The 16,232-nt window shown below is 44.9% G+C and overlaps 1 protein-coding gene across 4 annotated transcripts in view; it reads left to right on the top strand.

The window, feature by feature from the left end:
- Positions 1–15,853, top strand: part of mob2a (MOB kinase activator 2a) — a 90,178-nt gene extending 74,325 nt beyond the window's left edge. For all 4 annotated transcript variants that reach the window (XM_088934668.1, XM_088934666.1, XM_088934667.1 and 1 more), the window contains 4 exons: positions 6,142–6,302; positions 7,501–7,594; positions 13,058–13,182; positions 14,017–15,853. In XM_088934668.1, coding sequence (XP_088790794.1) covers positions 6,142–6,302; positions 7,501–7,594; positions 13,058–13,182; positions 14,017–14,285 — 649 coding nt within the window. In that variant the 3' untranslated portion in view covers positions 14,286–15,853. The remainder of the gene's footprint in view (positions 1–6,141; positions 6,303–7,500; positions 7,595–13,057; positions 13,183–14,016) is intronic.
- Positions 15,854–16,232: the final 379 nt, after the last annotated feature.

The raw sequence follows: 16,232 nt of genomic DNA, 5'->3' as shown, positions 1-16,232 counted from the left end.
CTGTCCTTCCTGGAGTCCAGCCCACTTAGTGTCTCTGGTTTTGTAGTGTTTGTAGGACTCGAGATATAAAGTGTTGCTTACTAGCAAAGCATGAAGACAAGGACGCTGGGAGGAATTTACAGATATCCTGGGATATCACACAAGCCTTATTGCAATATGGAGTAAGCCTGATCCTTAGAGTATTTTCACACCCAGAGTGAAGTCTAGGGCCAGTAAGAAATGTAGTACAATGAAACATTGTTGAGGTCAGTATTCTGGGATCTGTCAAGCTATAAATAAATCAACGTGAAGGAAAACCACTGCTTTCCTGTGCTGAGTTTGGTCTTTTCCCCAATAAACAAAGTTCTTATTTCTTGTGTGGAAGTGATGCATTTCTAGAGCTCTTGACACCTGTCAGGGCTATGACTTCTAATGGGGGTGTAGTCTCGGTGCACTGAAGGTTTTAGGGCGTAAGGTTACTGGCAGGCCTCAGCTGTGGTCCTCAATCAGGGTTAACCCACTCCTGGTTAATGACTGTGGGAGCCGCTTGCAGACTGTTTCTCCGCAGCTGAGCTGCTCAGGGCTACTGTTTCCAGCTGGCACCAGCAATTCCTGATAGTCTGATAGCTCTACCAGCTGGATGCAGCAGCTGTCCAGGTATCTTTAGTGCTTGGAGTGGAAGGGTGTTTTGAAAGACATCATATCCAGCATATCAAAGTTCTACAGTTTACAATGAGAGCTTTCAACCAAGCATGTGAGATTTGTGCCACAGAGAGCAGAACGTCCCTGTTATTATGGTGGGAGAGGTTGGTTTGTTGCCATGAACATAACTGGAATTCAACATTCCATTTCCCATGAGAGCTCAAGGTTTCCAGGACTGGTGCAAGCTGCATAGCAGAGGTTCCATGCCCAATAACAAGGCATACCTTGCCAAATACAGTCGTTCCCTCACTTTTAATCCATATCTGTTTTAAATCCCTCCGCGTGCCATGCGGTCCTGCAGGCTCTGCATTGACCTGACTTGTTGACAAAGCCTCCCCCGGCTCTCTTCCTCTTTTGAGCTTTTCAGGCCCTGGCAAGCACATAGGGATAATTCTATCAGCTCCAGAAAAGAATCCCGTGTTTACTGAATCAGTAAGACCAAAGAGTGTTTTATGTGAATAAGCAGGGAAGGAAAAGGCCCAGAACACAGCAGGGGAATTAATCTGTTTTGATAGAGGGTGTGGAAACAGAGGCCGGAAATCAGGGTTAACAAAGCACTATAAAAGTACTCTGAGAGGGGAAGTATCCTCAAACAACCCCTGCAGTTGGGAAGAGAATGGGGCTGTTCCAATTCAAAACGAAACTGGCAGTTGGACTCTGTGATCTTCATGTTGCTTTGTAACACAGCAGTAAAAGCAGTAAAGTGGAATCCAGTGTGGTGTATGGTGGCTGTTTTCAAGCTGTAGCTGTTTTGTTGCCTTTCATTGGTGTTTTGGCCACAGCAGAAAGCAGGTTGTGATCTAGTTAACCATGTAGCACCTTTGCACAATTCAGTACATTGTTCTTTTAAAAACCTAAGCACATAATATGATAAAGGTGCACGGACACTTTTACAGGAATACCTGCGAGTTGGGTAAAGCTAAGAAAACAAAAGTTAAATGTATCCCCTGATCAGGTACAATAGATGTTAAATTAGATTGCTATGAATATAAACTAAATGCAAAGGTTTTTATTCACTTACATCTCTCGTAATAAAGAAAACAGTTTATATTTTAGAAATAGAAGTGGTTGTATTTAGTCAGAATTGATCTTGAAGGAAAATGTGTTTATCCTTAAAGCAAAGAGAAACGTTTAAGAAAAGCATTACCTGCTCACAACCTGTTGAACTGGTTGGATTAGTCAAAGGTAAAACCTGCAGCACCTTTTTTGTGTGGTAGCCATAGAAATTTAGTCTTGGAACACCTGCAGCTAGCCTGCATAGTGCAGAAACCCTCCCTGAGTGGGTGCATTGTGGGAACAGTTAAGAGGGTTGAGCTCCTGTGCTCTTAATTACCCTTATGTCTACCTTGGATCTGCACCTTCAGGGGAGAAGAAACATTGCCCGGCTTTAGTTGAGAGAAAGTAGCTCTCATGCCGAGAGTCCTGCTCAGAAATGGTCGATGCAGCATCAGCCACGCTTACATCTGGCGCTGTTGAATTCTCAAGTGTTGTAGACTCCGTTCGAGTTGGGGCAATGACCTGTCCTCTGCCGATAGCAGCTGTTTGTTCTTGCTCCTCCGACGTGCTTCCGTGAGTTTGTTCCTCCAGCAGCTGTACACTCTGTCGTCGGTCCAGAGCCCCGATGCCTTTTTAGCTCATGCCTTTCAGTTGTAGTTAGGGGTGTCTGACTTATCAAAGGCCAGGCCACCGTAGACAAGGCCCTTTGGAAGGCCTCTGTGATCCATTGGGCATGCATCTCCAAGCCTTTATACACTTTGATGTGTAATATAGCGTATTATTGCACAGTAATATACAATATTACACATCAAATAGTACAAAGGGAATGTGAGCACAATCAGGGACCTTTGCACTGGGGTCTCTGTCCATTAATATTTTCCCAGAAAGCTGTGCGACTTGACTCCAGAGGAATCAAGACGATTTTCACGCATGTATCAAGTTGGAAAATGTTAGCATTCAGAGTATCCAGGGGGAAAGTTGGTACCAGACGCTGTACCCCCAGCTACTGGCTGCCGTTCGTGGAGCTTTCAGATTGAACCAATATAATGTAAGAGGCAAGTATGATCAAAGATTGGGGAAAAAATGATCCAGAGAAATGGAACATGTATGGTGGGTCAAACATTATTCAGAACTGTTCTCCCAGGAAACTGTGGTCTGGACACAACCCTTGATGTGATTGAAAGCTGCCTTTGTTGTACAGTCTTGGCACTGTATCAAAGAGAAACTTGGTAAGACCTTAGCCTGAAAAATGGAAAATGTTCTGGAACAGATGGTATACCATCAGAAGTCTCGGGGATGTGGGAAAACCATCCTACTTCAACATTTTTGAGCTCCAGTGTCTACACTGGAGAGTATCGCGTCCCAAATGATATGAGAGACTCTCTACCCCCACACACACACCAGCCTGTGCACAAGCACTGCACTACAAGTCTAGCCTCTAAACCCCAGTGGAGTCCACTGCACACAGCGAAATGCTAATGCTCTTTAGCTTTCTTATTAAACATGTGTCGAAAACAGAATAGCTCCTAAACTTGCAGTAGAAGATTATAGATTATTCCTTTATGGAGATTCACATTCTCCATTAACCCTGCGGTACACAACAGCAGAAGTTCTTGGCGGTTGTCTTATTCTGACTGACAACTGCTGTCGGTCAAACTACAGAAGCACATTGTAATTGCTTTTAAATTATGTGCTTTGAAGAATGGACTGGTGAAATGCTTTGATTTATTGCCTACTGAGGAACCATCAAGCACTCAGAATGGGATTTTCTTCTCTTTCTTCTCCAATATCTGAAGTGATGTGTGTTGTACAGAGACCCCTGTCCAAGCCCTTGTTTCCATTGTTTCTCTTGTACTGTATATATTCATCTTAGGGTCCTGGGTGTGTGCTCAAACTGTCAGCAGCTGTTCAAATGTTAAGTCTTTAAAGGCTAATTCAGCCTTAACCAGGAGAGAACAAAGCAAGCAGGATTGTGGTCAGACAACATCAGTCATGAGCAAACGCGAGTACAGACAAGTTCTGCTAGTCCAGGAAGAGCTGGCAGACTGTTTACTGTAATTATCCTGTGACACAAGCTAGCTTTTAGATCTTTTAATAAAACTTCGTTTCAAATAGAAATGATAAAGGGTGATAAATAATATTTTTCAGCAAACCAGTAAAACGTGCCTCGAGTGTAGCTCGGGGGCGGTAATGGATCTGGAAGTGTGTGTGCAGTGCTCTGGTTGGCTGCTGTGGAGGGTGGGGGCAGCGTGTGCCTGTCTGGAGAGGCTGGGCCCAGGGCCCAGGCGGTGTGTACACAGCAGCAGCCTGCACAGCACAAGGGCCCACTCTGTGTGGAAAGGGCAGGCTGTGGCTCGGCCCTGCCGCTAGAATAACACGAGCCAGCTGTTTAAAGGCCAGGGGCAGCCTCTCTGTCTGCCAGGCCCACAGACTCTGCTTTATACCGGCTGAGGCTTTGCTGAGGCAGCAGAACGCTACTTTGTTTTTGTTGGGCCCGAGATGTTGCCAGATCCCAGCCTGTCCAAACTACCGCACACATGAAGTGGTGGTTTGTCCCAACAGAGGGAGGCATTGATACCTGCTGATGCGCATGGTTATTCGTCAGCATTCGCTGCACCTCGGGAGACAGTGGTTCCTAAGACTCGGAGCGATGGCACCCAGCCTTTACAGAACCAACATGACCAGAGCTGACCTCGAGGCGCAGAGCAGGGGCCCAGTCTTTCAAATCAGTGGAGGCCAGTGAGAGAGCATTACTGTGAAGTGTGCAGAAGCAGAAGTTGCTTTACTGAAATGTTTCCATTTTGTTTCTCCAACGTGCGTAAGAGCTGAGAACAAACTTCATCTTATCAAGTCCATGAAGGGTTTGATTGTGTATCTTGGAGCTGGGCTGGCACAGACCCCAGCAGGTGTGTGGGGCACCGGGGCCAGGACTGAGAACCCCTTGTCTGGGTGCTAAAAGTTGCCATGAGCATAAAAGCAGCAGCAGCAGCAGTAGCAGGTTGGTAAATGTGCTGCTAGAAGCAGCGCAAGGCTCAGCACACAGGCCCCTTCACAGCCACAGGCTTGCTCCTGAGTGGACACCGCTGCAGGGGAGGCACATGGTGTCCATGTGCAGGGCCAGGCGCAGCCCCTGAGTGACCACACAGGAACACGCAGGCTACAGCTGACCAGCACCGAGCCTGCCTCCCGTGTTCAAGAACACTGGGACTCGGTGGGCTGTGGTGTGCCGACCTGTTTATTTTTAAGAGTGGGATCTCATAGAAACCAATTCAGAGCTTTACTCTATAGTTTCCAAGTGTTGGCAGGGCTCGGTGTTCTGTCTTCTAGGAGCTTCAAGTGAGGGTCAGACTGCAGTGAAGCATCAAATGTTTGAGGCTTAAATGCGCTTGTCTGATGGCGTCACATGACATCATGTCTTGGAGGTCCTCCAGCAAGCATCGCTCATTCTAAAGAAACTGAACGGCTTGTTATTAGTCTGCAGTGTCATCCTTGGGGAGTTCATGAGTGGTCATTGAAATGCTTTTGCTTTCCGAGATGGCTGTTCGTCCTGTAGTCCAGGCTCCTTTTGATGCAGACGTGTACTCTTTGTACTCGTTTGAACTCTTTGTGGAATAAGTATGGGCCGGGGGAGGGAGCACCAGACTGCTGGTCTCAGAGGAAGATGTGCCTCCGCTTGATAAACCCAGCCGTCTGTGAGGATGAAAAAGGCGGATGAAAAAGGTTTTGATTTCCATCTTGTTCCCTTGCCTTGAGGCACAGAAGTGTGGTCTCCATTGCGTTGCAGTTCGAGACGATGTGCTGAATGGGAGGCTGAGGTGCGGTTCTGACGCGTTCAGGGCTTCGTGACTTCACCCCCTGATTCTGACTCTACTTCACTGGCTCCCATTGCCCAGACGTTCAGCTCAAACACACCAGGTCCCCGCTCATTAGCCCCTGTGTAGCGCTCTGCTCAGGCACATCTTGGGGTAGCACCTTCTTAGAGGTGAGGCGTCTTGGATTGAGGACTTAGTCACCCTGCTCTGAGAAGTGCAAACTGTTTTCTAGTTTTGAAATCTAGACTCAAGACATATCCGTTTACTCTGGCTCTTATTCAGAGCTGGCCTTTTTGACCTTTTCCATGTTTTCTATCACAAATACAGTGTATGTTTGTATTGTATGTTTGTTTCTTTATTTCAGTTTTATGGTATTTTGCTTTGATTTTTCTCTTTTTTGGGGGGTGTTTTTGTTTTTTACCCTGTGAAGTGCTGTATGGTTGTTGCTGTGGTGCCATAGCCTTCCATAATCTGTTTGCGTTCTCCTGAAGTCCCATGGCAGGGGGGTCAACAGGCCAGAGGTTCTATTATAAGAGGTTGAAATGATATTGCAGCATGTCCCCTGCTGGGATCCTCCATCTTCCGGGCAGTGCAGTAGGTCTGTCGGTGCTCGTGGGCTGTGCTGATGTTCGCTCTCCCTTGTTCTCTGCAGGAAGTCCAAGACGAAGCCCAATGGTAAGAAGCCGCCCACCGAGGAGAAGAAGCAGTACTTGGAAGTGGAGTATACAAAAGTCCGGGTCGTCGACTTCGACCTCAAGGAGCTGGTGGTGTTACCGCGAGAGATCGATCTCAACGAATGGCTAGCCAGCAACAGTAAGACCCTCGCACAACCGCTAGGTTTCCCAACCCAGAGCTCACACAATCCTTGTTGCTAGATCAATAAATATATTGATAGTTGAACAGTTGAAGCATCAGCATTTGTATCATTTTAGCTACTGAATGTTGTAGGCAGCTTCAATTTTGGGATCTGAAATACTTTTAGAAATATGCAGCATAGCTTATTATACAATGATTCTGCTGACGGCTCAGTTCACAAGAGGACTGGAGGCTTCAGTGTCTACAGACCTGGGATTGGGTCATAGAAACAAATCTCTCACGGACAGAATGAAATGGCACCCGAGTCTAAACTGCTGGTGCAGAGCTTAGTGATGCTTGCTTGGAATTTCATTTTCCCACAGGCCAAGGCTTTGGAAATGAATACCGGTTTTCTGTTGTATCTTTCTTGAAAGTCTTTCAGCAGACATTGTCTAGTTAAAGACAGCATGTGCCCTGTTTATTGAGACATGTTTATGTAACTGTTTGCCCAGCTTAGTACAGCATTAAAAATCATGTTCCCTTTCTTTGAGTAGTAGGCTTTGGATGTAGCCTGTCTGTTAATTATGCATCTTTCTATGAGATGGACATTTTTAGGTGCAAAAGCTTGATTTATAGCTTACGAAAAGGAATTCAATTAGAATTCAGTCTACCAGAATCTCAATGTATGCAAGCTGTCTTGATTTTGTAATACCTGTGCGAATGTTGTCTTGCTTCCTCTGTCTCTGTGTGGTTGATACTTCCGCTGGCTTGTTAGTATCGTGACCCCCCGGCTACGTGCCTCGCCTGTCTGGCTCTCTGTTTTGGAAACTCCTCCTTATTCTGTACCTCTTACTCTCCCCGTTTATCTCCACCATTGCCTCGGCTTGCTGTGCACTAGCCTGCACCCGGATTTTAGCCTCTGCCTAGAAATGTCTGGACTCTTCCTGAGTACGGTGTGATAACAGATTTTAGATCTAAAGTTCTGTGCAGTTCTGATAGAGGTGTTTCCTGCAGGCTGGGACGCTAACACAAGTGCTTGTATGACCTGAGTCCATTTCCAGCTTATTCAGAAACTCCCAGTGATACTGCGTACTGGGCGCTGTTCGGAACGAAGCCAGCCATGGCAAGCTTGGCTGGATTAGCTGGCGTGTGTTATAAATGAGGAGCTTTGCACAGCTGTCTTAATCGGCCTTTTCTGTCTTTTCTCTTTTTGCAGCAACAACCTTCTTCAATCTCATCAACCTCCAGTATAGCACAATCTCCGAGTTCTGCACCGGGGAGACCTGTCAGGCTATGACAGCCTGCAATACGTAAGTACACCTGCTTGTCCCAGGGGGGAGTGGTGCATTTGGAGTGTTTTTTAGACATCTAAAGAGCCAAAGTAACAATCCTTCCATTCTTGCTCACTCTTTGATCCTCACAAATGGTCAACATGACGAAAGCAGAGAGAATTTGGCCTCTTTCGTTTACAATGCGTGCCCTGTCTCAGCCTGCCAGATCTCCCAGGGTCAGAACTGGATGAGATTGGTTACCTCCAGTGTCTCATAACGCTGCTACTCATATCCAGAAGACCAGGCTGTATCCAATTGTATTAAACAGAAAGAAGCTAATCAGTATCATGTCTGCTTGACTTCTTCAGGCTTTTATCTTCATATCGCTGAAGGTGGACAAGTTGAAACATTTCTTAAGAAAATATTTTCTTTTAGTGTTGTACAGATTTGAGGTTTGAGTGCATGAAGCTATGAGCAAGCTGTCAGTCACAGCCCAGGGACTTCACACTGAGAGGCACGATCAAACAGCTCCAGAGCCTGTTGTTACAATTAAAGACGCCAACTGTAAACCACAGCAGTGCTTTTTGTTGTAGTGCCAGATACATACTCCGCTTTGTTCAGCTGCCGAGGTCGGTGTAGCCAAAACGGTCTTAACAGCTACCTTTCAAGTTAACAATGTGCCCTCTCACAACCGTCTTCTGGGCCTTGGACAGGTGTTTTAAGGAAATCCAGACAAGATTCTTTGCTAGTTGGCATCAAAGGGAAAAGAAAATCTTTCTAAATGCTCAACTTCCTTTCTCTAAAGGGCCTCCACGTGGGTGTAACTTATTCCACACTGCCTTAGCCAGTAAAGAGACTTGAGTAGAGCGCGGGCCGAGCTCTCTGGTGCCCAGATGTTGCTGGTTCGTGTCGCTGACTGTAACTGGGACGCCACAAGCCAGTGAGAGTGCAGCCGGGATGTCTGTGCCACTGCAGGCTTGGCAGTGATGTCAGCGGTGAACGGGCCACTCCTCCAGTCCGATCTAGCTCTCCTTATGGCGCAGTGGAGCCCCACAGCAGAACCATTGATCTTTTGAAAGTGGGCTTGTTGGAAGAGCACGTCTGCTTCTCCTTAGTGTGATGGCCATGCATGAAAGCCGTCTTAAATGCTTTTGTTCCAGATCGGGTTGTTATGTAATGGGAAAATAATTGACTTCCAATTTTTAAACGTAACTTCCAATGGAAAAAACGTATTCCATTGTGACTGACTTCTTCAATATCCACTCAACCATTTAACCAGTGTAAGGAGAAGGGATGTAGTGAACCAAGTGAATCCTTGGTTTCTGAACACTGCTGTTGTAGACAGACCTCTCTAGTAGCAAATACTTTAAAATAAAGCACAGATTACAGATTACCTTTTTTTCCTTCATCGCTTAGTTGAAAATTAGATTGCGGGCTTGTTGCTTCCTGCATGGCATGCTCACATAGTGATCTCTCTGCCATTCATAACATTTCATTTCAGTTCCTCGGCCACAGGCAGAGATGTATTTATAGACAGAAAGAGTCTTTTTGGAACTGAGTTAATCAAATCGGGAAGGCCATATGAGAATAGCCGTGAAAGCTACTTTTGTCTGATTTGTAGCTCAACGTTAAAGACAGCTATATAATATCCTCGTATCACTTGTTCACTAGCCACCACATTTCTTCTCAGTTCTAACCTTTTTTTTTACATTCTTAATGAGGTCATCCGCGTACATTTCCCGTCACAATTGTTTTCCAGAAGTTCCACTGACAGCCGCAGAAAAAAAATATTTACTCAAACTATTTACATAGCTGGTTTGCCCTGTCAGAGTGGATAAACAGCCTGGTCTCTAAAAGCTCTCTTTTTTATCTAGCTCTCTTTAGTTTGTCAGTGGAGGGTGTCCTTGAAAAAAAAACTGGATAGTCCACAAATTCAGCCCCTGCTTCCTGCACATCGTCTTCAGCAAACAAAACAAGCTGAGGAGTGCTGTGAGGCAGAGCGTTTTTCTAGAACATGTCTTGCTAGGTGTATAAGATTGCAGATAAAATTGTTCCGAGGTGAGAAATTCCTTATTTGAATGAGCAGTGCAACATGCTAAGGTTTCTGTAACTTTCCGCTCCCTCTTGATTGCAGATGTCACCTTTTAAAGTATTTCCTTTTTATGTGCGACAGAAACAAAGTCCTGAACAATTTTTAGAAGACCTACATTTTGGTCTTTGATAATCATTTTATTATGCACTTGGTTTGTGTCCTGGTTTCTGTTTTTTTTTTAAATACATCTCTAAAGTAGTGTTCAGTCATTAAGAGCACACTAGGAGACGATCCTAAGAAGCCAAACACTGCATGAGCTGTGGCACATGACAGCCATGAAAGTGGAGCAGTCAACTGGTTTGCTCCCTCTCTTATGTGCACCAGCATTATTTCCAGAAAGGGTTCCTAACGGGCATTTTCATGCAAACTTGTCTGGGAATGTGATCTGTCTGGGAATGCAGCGGCCACTATGTACAGTCCCCGTGGAAATGTCCTTTCTTTCATGGCTGGGATTATCCGACGATCCGCCGAGATCCCTATCTCTTCCAGCAGGCTGCCATGCAGCCCCCCGGTGACAAAGGCAAACCTTTGCAGTTTTGTGAAAAGGGCATAAAAAAATGTAAGCCACCCTTATGTATGCCGTCTTTTATATAGAAGTGGTCTGTGCTTGTCGTGCATGCCGCGGGCTGGGAGAGGAATGCAGACCGCCTGGGTGGTGGTTCAGAAACCCCCAAATTAAAAGAGCTGCTGCTCTGGGTGTCTTATCTCCAGCCCGCACTCCACGAAAGCATGATATGGCACATTAAGAGCGCGCACAGAGTTTTGCTTGTTTCAGGGGAATAAAAAAAGCTCTTGCTGTATTGCAGAACAAACTGGTAACTTGTAGTATCATCTGTGTGGCCGCATTCCATAGCAAAACCTTTCCACCTTCTCTGCCCGATTTTACGCGTTAATATCTGCAAGTCTTTCTTACAGATCCATGGGAACACCATGGCACGGTGTCCTTTTTCGTCCTGTTGAATCCCCCCATTTAAAAGTGGTTAAAATCTGAAATTGAGTTATATTCTAGAAATCGGATAGATTGCAATGGACATGCCATGTGATCCATTTTGCTCATTTGGTAATGACAGCTTATTGATCGAAAAACCTCAGCGGATAGTTTCTTTACTGATTTCACCAAAGCAGCTTCCATATCAGATACCCTGAGCAGAAACACTAAGACATCTAATGTTATCGGATACGCTGAACAGAAAGTGCGGTAGTTTTCTAATGAAGTTGCTTTATTAGATTAGTACCAGACCGGCATGATTCTGTTTAAACTTGGAATATGATTCAATCGGAAGTGTAATGTGTACCACCAGCGTGAACTTGCATGGCTTCTGGCCAAGGAGAGATGAGGTTTATGCATCTCATCCTAAGAAATGGACAGCTTCTGCCATAGATCTAGGCAATTCTGCAAAAGGCAGTGCAAGTAGGAGCACCAGAGCAGAAGTTCTAACTATAACAGTTTCCGTATGTGAAGTATGGAATTCTACACTACCAGAGAGGTAATGAGCAATGTCTTCATCAAGTAATTGCAGGCGTTAACTTTTAGCTATCGTTTCCAGGACCTGCTCTGCTTGACTGCTCGTCAGCGGTGTTAGTGTGGAGAGCATGTTTGCCAATTATGAACAATGGATTGGCTGCATTAGATCAGTCACTTTGCATACTTCTCTTGCAACTCGGCACTGCTTCCCCTGTATTCCCTGCGTGTGTGCTGGGCTCAGATGAAAGGAGTCCAGATCCCACATGAAGTGGGGAGTCCGTTGTGAGCTTTACAGTAATGTATCTAAATCAGAAACATTTTTTCCTACTGTAGATTTGTTCTTCAACATGCAGTTAATTACCCACCATTTTATGTTTTACATTCCTTATTAGATAATTTAAACAATACACCATAAAGCAGAGATCATGTGGCTGTAACAATGCCTGGTATTGAAACCATTGACTATGCAGGGGTGTTCCCACTGGGTGGCTGATAGATGGTAGGTGGCTGGTTTCTTCAGTGCTGAAAACACAATCCCGCATTTGTGTTGCCATAACTAAACTCCCTACACAAGAGCTTCTGGCTGGCGGTCTGGTACGGGCTGTGGACTCGCTCTAGGGTGCTGTGCACATCAGACACTGCGACTCCACATGTGACCACAGTGTGATTAAATGAACGTTTTGCAGCTCAACAGCTAGAAAAGCACATGACCCTCTCGGCATGCAGTTGGCTGTTTTAATGGAACAGATCTGTTCTAGCCACCACTGGAGTCAGCTTGATCCAGTCAGTGATCTGCCTATGCACAGAACCATTCTTCTGGCTGGGAAGCACAGGATCTTTGTAAATGTCATAATGGCTACAAACAAGAGGAAGCTGTACATAAGAGGACTCCATTTGGCCCATATAGACCATTTGGTGGCAAGTAGTTATTTGATTCATGTACCTTATGCAGACGTTTTTTGAAAGAAAACAGGGTTTAAAATCAGGTTGTTAAAGTCTTAATCTAAACTGATGCATCTCTCATCAGTAGCATATTAATTAGTTGTAATAATTAATAAAATCAGTGCATACAGTACAGCATTGGTACAGTTCTTTATCCAAATGCATACAATTTACATTGTCAGGGAGAATCTTTCTTTTATGCTTCCATCCATAGTTTTTATTATTCTTTGACAGTCTTAAATATCTCCCTGTAACAAAGAGCTCTGTTCTTTAGGGTAACATGTTCTGTCTCTGTCTGTACCGTCCATTTCTTTCAATAACATCCAGGGCTTTAGTAAAGGCAACAGCTTCACTGACCTTCACCAGCAGAGCTCTCACTGCTCAGTGCCTAAGGCTTCTACTGAAAATCATGCAGGAAATTAGTCAGCCATCACCTAAACTTTTAAGTATGCAGGAAAACCAAATGCCTTGGGTACTGTAGTCATTCGGGAGGTCAGATTCCAAGAACTGTGCTTATTGTATGGAAGGGGAAACAGTATCTGATTCAAAAGGTTGATTTTCACACTTACAGTAGTTCTATTGGTGCGTATCTGAGAAGGTTAATGATCACCACGGAAAAAACTTTGGAAAGGGTCATTGGAATTTTTATCCGTCTAGATTGTCCGTCCGTTTGTATTGTAAGCATCAACCTCGCCATTGTCGCATAAGGAAAGAAGAGTCGGCAATGCAGGTGGACATTTGTGTGCTTTGTGTGCGGGGACATTTTGGTTAAGAAGCGTAGGTCTGTTTGTACTTTCCTGTCTTGTAGCTTTTGCTTAATGAGAGGCAACAATGAGCAGGCATATCACCAAACAGAAAAGGCCGAGGCTACATGTGTACAGTTTGATACTCCACTGACTGTAGTTTTATCCCAGCAATAAATGTCGCGGACGTGAGCACTTGATCTGGGACTGTTGGGACTCAGGAGTGAAAGCCTGGACTCACCCCTCCTCTGCCCCCACAGACAATACTACTGGTATGACGAGCGGGGGAAGAAGACGAAGTGCACAGGCCCGCAGTACGTGGACTTTGTCATGAGTCTGGTCCAGAAGCTGGTGACGGACGAAGACATCTTCCCGACGAAGTACGGTGAGTGAGCGACTTCCAGCAGGGACACACAGCAGGTGTTGGGCGACGCCGTCAAGAAAATGAATGACAACTTGCTTCAAGATTTATCAACACCAGCCTTAAACGCAAGTCAAAAGCTGTATTCAGTTGTATTGTTTTTTCAAATCGTTGTTCTGCTTTTGGCAGAGGACCTTAGGTAAGTTCCAGTCTTGCAGGACAAACAGGTTAACGTAGGTGACGGGACTATTTCTAAATGAATGAGGAGGTAATGGTGACGACATTTTTCTTTTCTGAATGCAACTGGAAAGTTGACCAAAATCATGACTAAATGGTGAGAGTGCCCCCTAATGTCTAAATGCAGAGCTGCTTTGTTTCTGTGTTGAGTTTATGAATCAGATCATTTAGAAATAGACATGTTAAATGTGAGATTCTTTCTTAGGTTCAACACTATCATAGCCATACCTCTTTAAAACACTCACAATGCAACCAAATGAATTCTATATTTAATGTATTATTTGTTTTCTCATATACATCTTTGAAAATAGAATTAAGTTATTTACAAGTAAATAAATCTAACCTGTTTTTTTGTTGTGAAAGTAAGGACAGAGGAAGAGTCTAGCATATTCATTTTATCCTTGATGAAAGTCCAGGAGTTGTCCAAAATGTGAAGAAGCTTCAATTTACCAGACAACGACAATGGAAGTTTCTCATGTCCGATCCCAAAAGGACCTTCAATCGGAATTCTGCATAGCTGTGCTTTGGATTTTCTCTTTGGATCTTGAATAGATACTGGTTCTGTATGATCTGCTGCCATTTTAAAAGACGTCTTCTGTCTTCTTTACCTCCCCTTTGCAGGCAAGGAATTTCCCAACTCCTTCGAGTCTCTAGTAAAGAAGATCTGCAAGTACCTCTTCCACGTGCTGGCTCATATCTACTGGGCCCACTTTAAGGAGACTGTGGCGCTGGACCTGCAGGGACACTTGAACACTCTCTACACACATTTCGTCGTGTTTATAAGGGAATTCAACTTGGTGGACCCCAAGGAGACCTCCATCATGGACGACCTCACGGAGGTCCTCTGTACGCCAGTGGCCGCGGCACAGAACCACGTCAAGGAGAGATGAGCCCGCCTTCGCCGCCGCCGCCGCGCTGGTGGGGGGACAACGGACCGCGAGGGCAGAGCGAGGAGGGGAAAGCAGGACACTAGAGCTTCGAAATCAAGAACATAGCGAAACAAACATAAAGACTGAGCGAGCAGCAGATCTCCACTCCTGCAGGAACTGGTGTGGGTTTCCCTGAGGCAGTCCTGCCTGCCTACTCTGCCCTGTAACTAGGAACGAACCACGTCTTTTGTTTTATTTGATCTTTTTTTTTCCACGTTTTTATTGTTTTTTTTCGGGAGTGTTTCCATTCCCTCCTTTTCAACCCTCTCTCCTCATACGCATATTAGGTTGGTGGTGTCACCACTTTTAATGTATTCTGTAACAATCTAAAAACAATAGTGGGGAGAAAAAACAAGAAAAAGGAAGAGTGACTTTTTAATTATAATAGCTTTTTTTTTTTTGCATAATCCCAGTTCTGGGAGGGGGTGGGCGGGATGGTTACTGTCCTGTCTCCAGTGAGGCTTCTGCCCTTGTGTGATTTCTTCTTAATAAAGCAAACGCTAGTTAGAGGTCATCCCATTCAGAACCTGAGAGAGAGCAAGAGTCCGGCTAGCCAGAGACATGACTTTGAAAGCCGTCAGTTTTACGTTATTGGCATTATGACTCTTGTAAAGTTGTGTAAAGAAGCGACCTGGTCACCCCTGTTAAGGCAGATGGTTGAGCCGTCGTCTCAGTGTGGGAGGGTCAGCCGCTGAAGGGCCAGTCCACTTGTTCAGGCAGTGGGGGTGGCGGGGAGATGAGAATTCCATCAGATCATCCAAGGGTAGGAGATTCGTGGGATGAGAAATCGCTTCAACTACAGAAGGGAGAAGGGACGGAAAGAGTCGGGAGGCTCGTAGACGGGACTCTCCCCGCCAGGTTCGCTGTTACGTTGACGCTGCCTCACCTGTGACTTGTGACGGGAGCTCCTGTTGAGCGCGGACGCAGGCGCCGGACAAGGACATGGCACTGTCTGCTCACTCATACACCTTCTCCCCTGGTGCTGGGAGCTGCACCACCGGCACGCCCGCAGGGGGCCTCTGTGGCAGCAGGGAAGCAGGAGAGGGCAAGACGGCAAGAAAGGAGGGGGCTGGGAAGCCCACGGAATCATTAAGACGTGCAGTTTTGTTTCTCAAGGACACTTCTCCCTCTGAAAGTCTCATTCCTTTATCTTAGGGGGCTTTATTTTAAATCGGGGGCAAAAAAGGCACAGATGCTTGTATAATAATGAAAAGAATATATCAATTTGATTATGGTATTTCAGATGAATACTTGACCAGTTAACAGCAAAAAGTGTGCGTGGGTTTTGCCGGTTTGTCCCGGTCAATGTTGAATTACTGTACTGAGAGGATATGAAAATGGGAGCTGTTGGGATCGCCTCTGTTTCATGGAGGGTGAAATTATTGTTTTTCCTATTTTTATTTTTTTGACATTTGCAGGGTTCTTCAGTTCTGGCTTTCATTTTTATGTATTTTAATTATTATATAAGTTAAAAGCAATTTAATATTTTACGCTCTGCGAATTATAACCTAATAAAAGACAAAAATATAGCCTCCTGTCTCTGTTTCAGTCTCTTTCTGGCACTTTCTGAACTGGGATTAGAAAAGTCATTTATGGGTTTTTTTTGTCAGCTACCCAAACTTTAAAAAGTTTGGTTTCATAGAGGAAATATATTTTAAAATGTCACACTCACTGCCATATAATAAAGCTGTTTTCAGGTGTTTATTTTTTGTTTAGAACTTATTTTGACTATTTCTATGTGTTTTGGGATGTAACTTTGAATAAAGCAGAGTCACACACTTCTGTTTGTTGTACATTTCATCAGAGCCGGGACACCTCCTAGATTATTGATTAGTCAAGCTCCAATATTTAATGTGCTGTTCTTTGTTCTTGAAGTGGCACAAGTTCAAAGTTTTGAAAACGTCTGTA

Source organism: Atractosteus spatula, chromosome 16 (genome assembly GCF_055471065.1).
Source record: "Atractosteus spatula isolate fAtrSpa1 chromosome 16, fAtrSpa1.hap1, whole genome shotgun sequence".
Classification (NCBI taxonomy): domain Eukaryota; kingdom Metazoa; phylum Chordata; class Actinopteri; order Semionotiformes; family Lepisosteidae; genus Atractosteus; species Atractosteus spatula.
The sequence above is the reverse complement of the archived record's forward strand: the minus strand, read 5'-3'. Positions and strand labels throughout refer to the sequence as shown.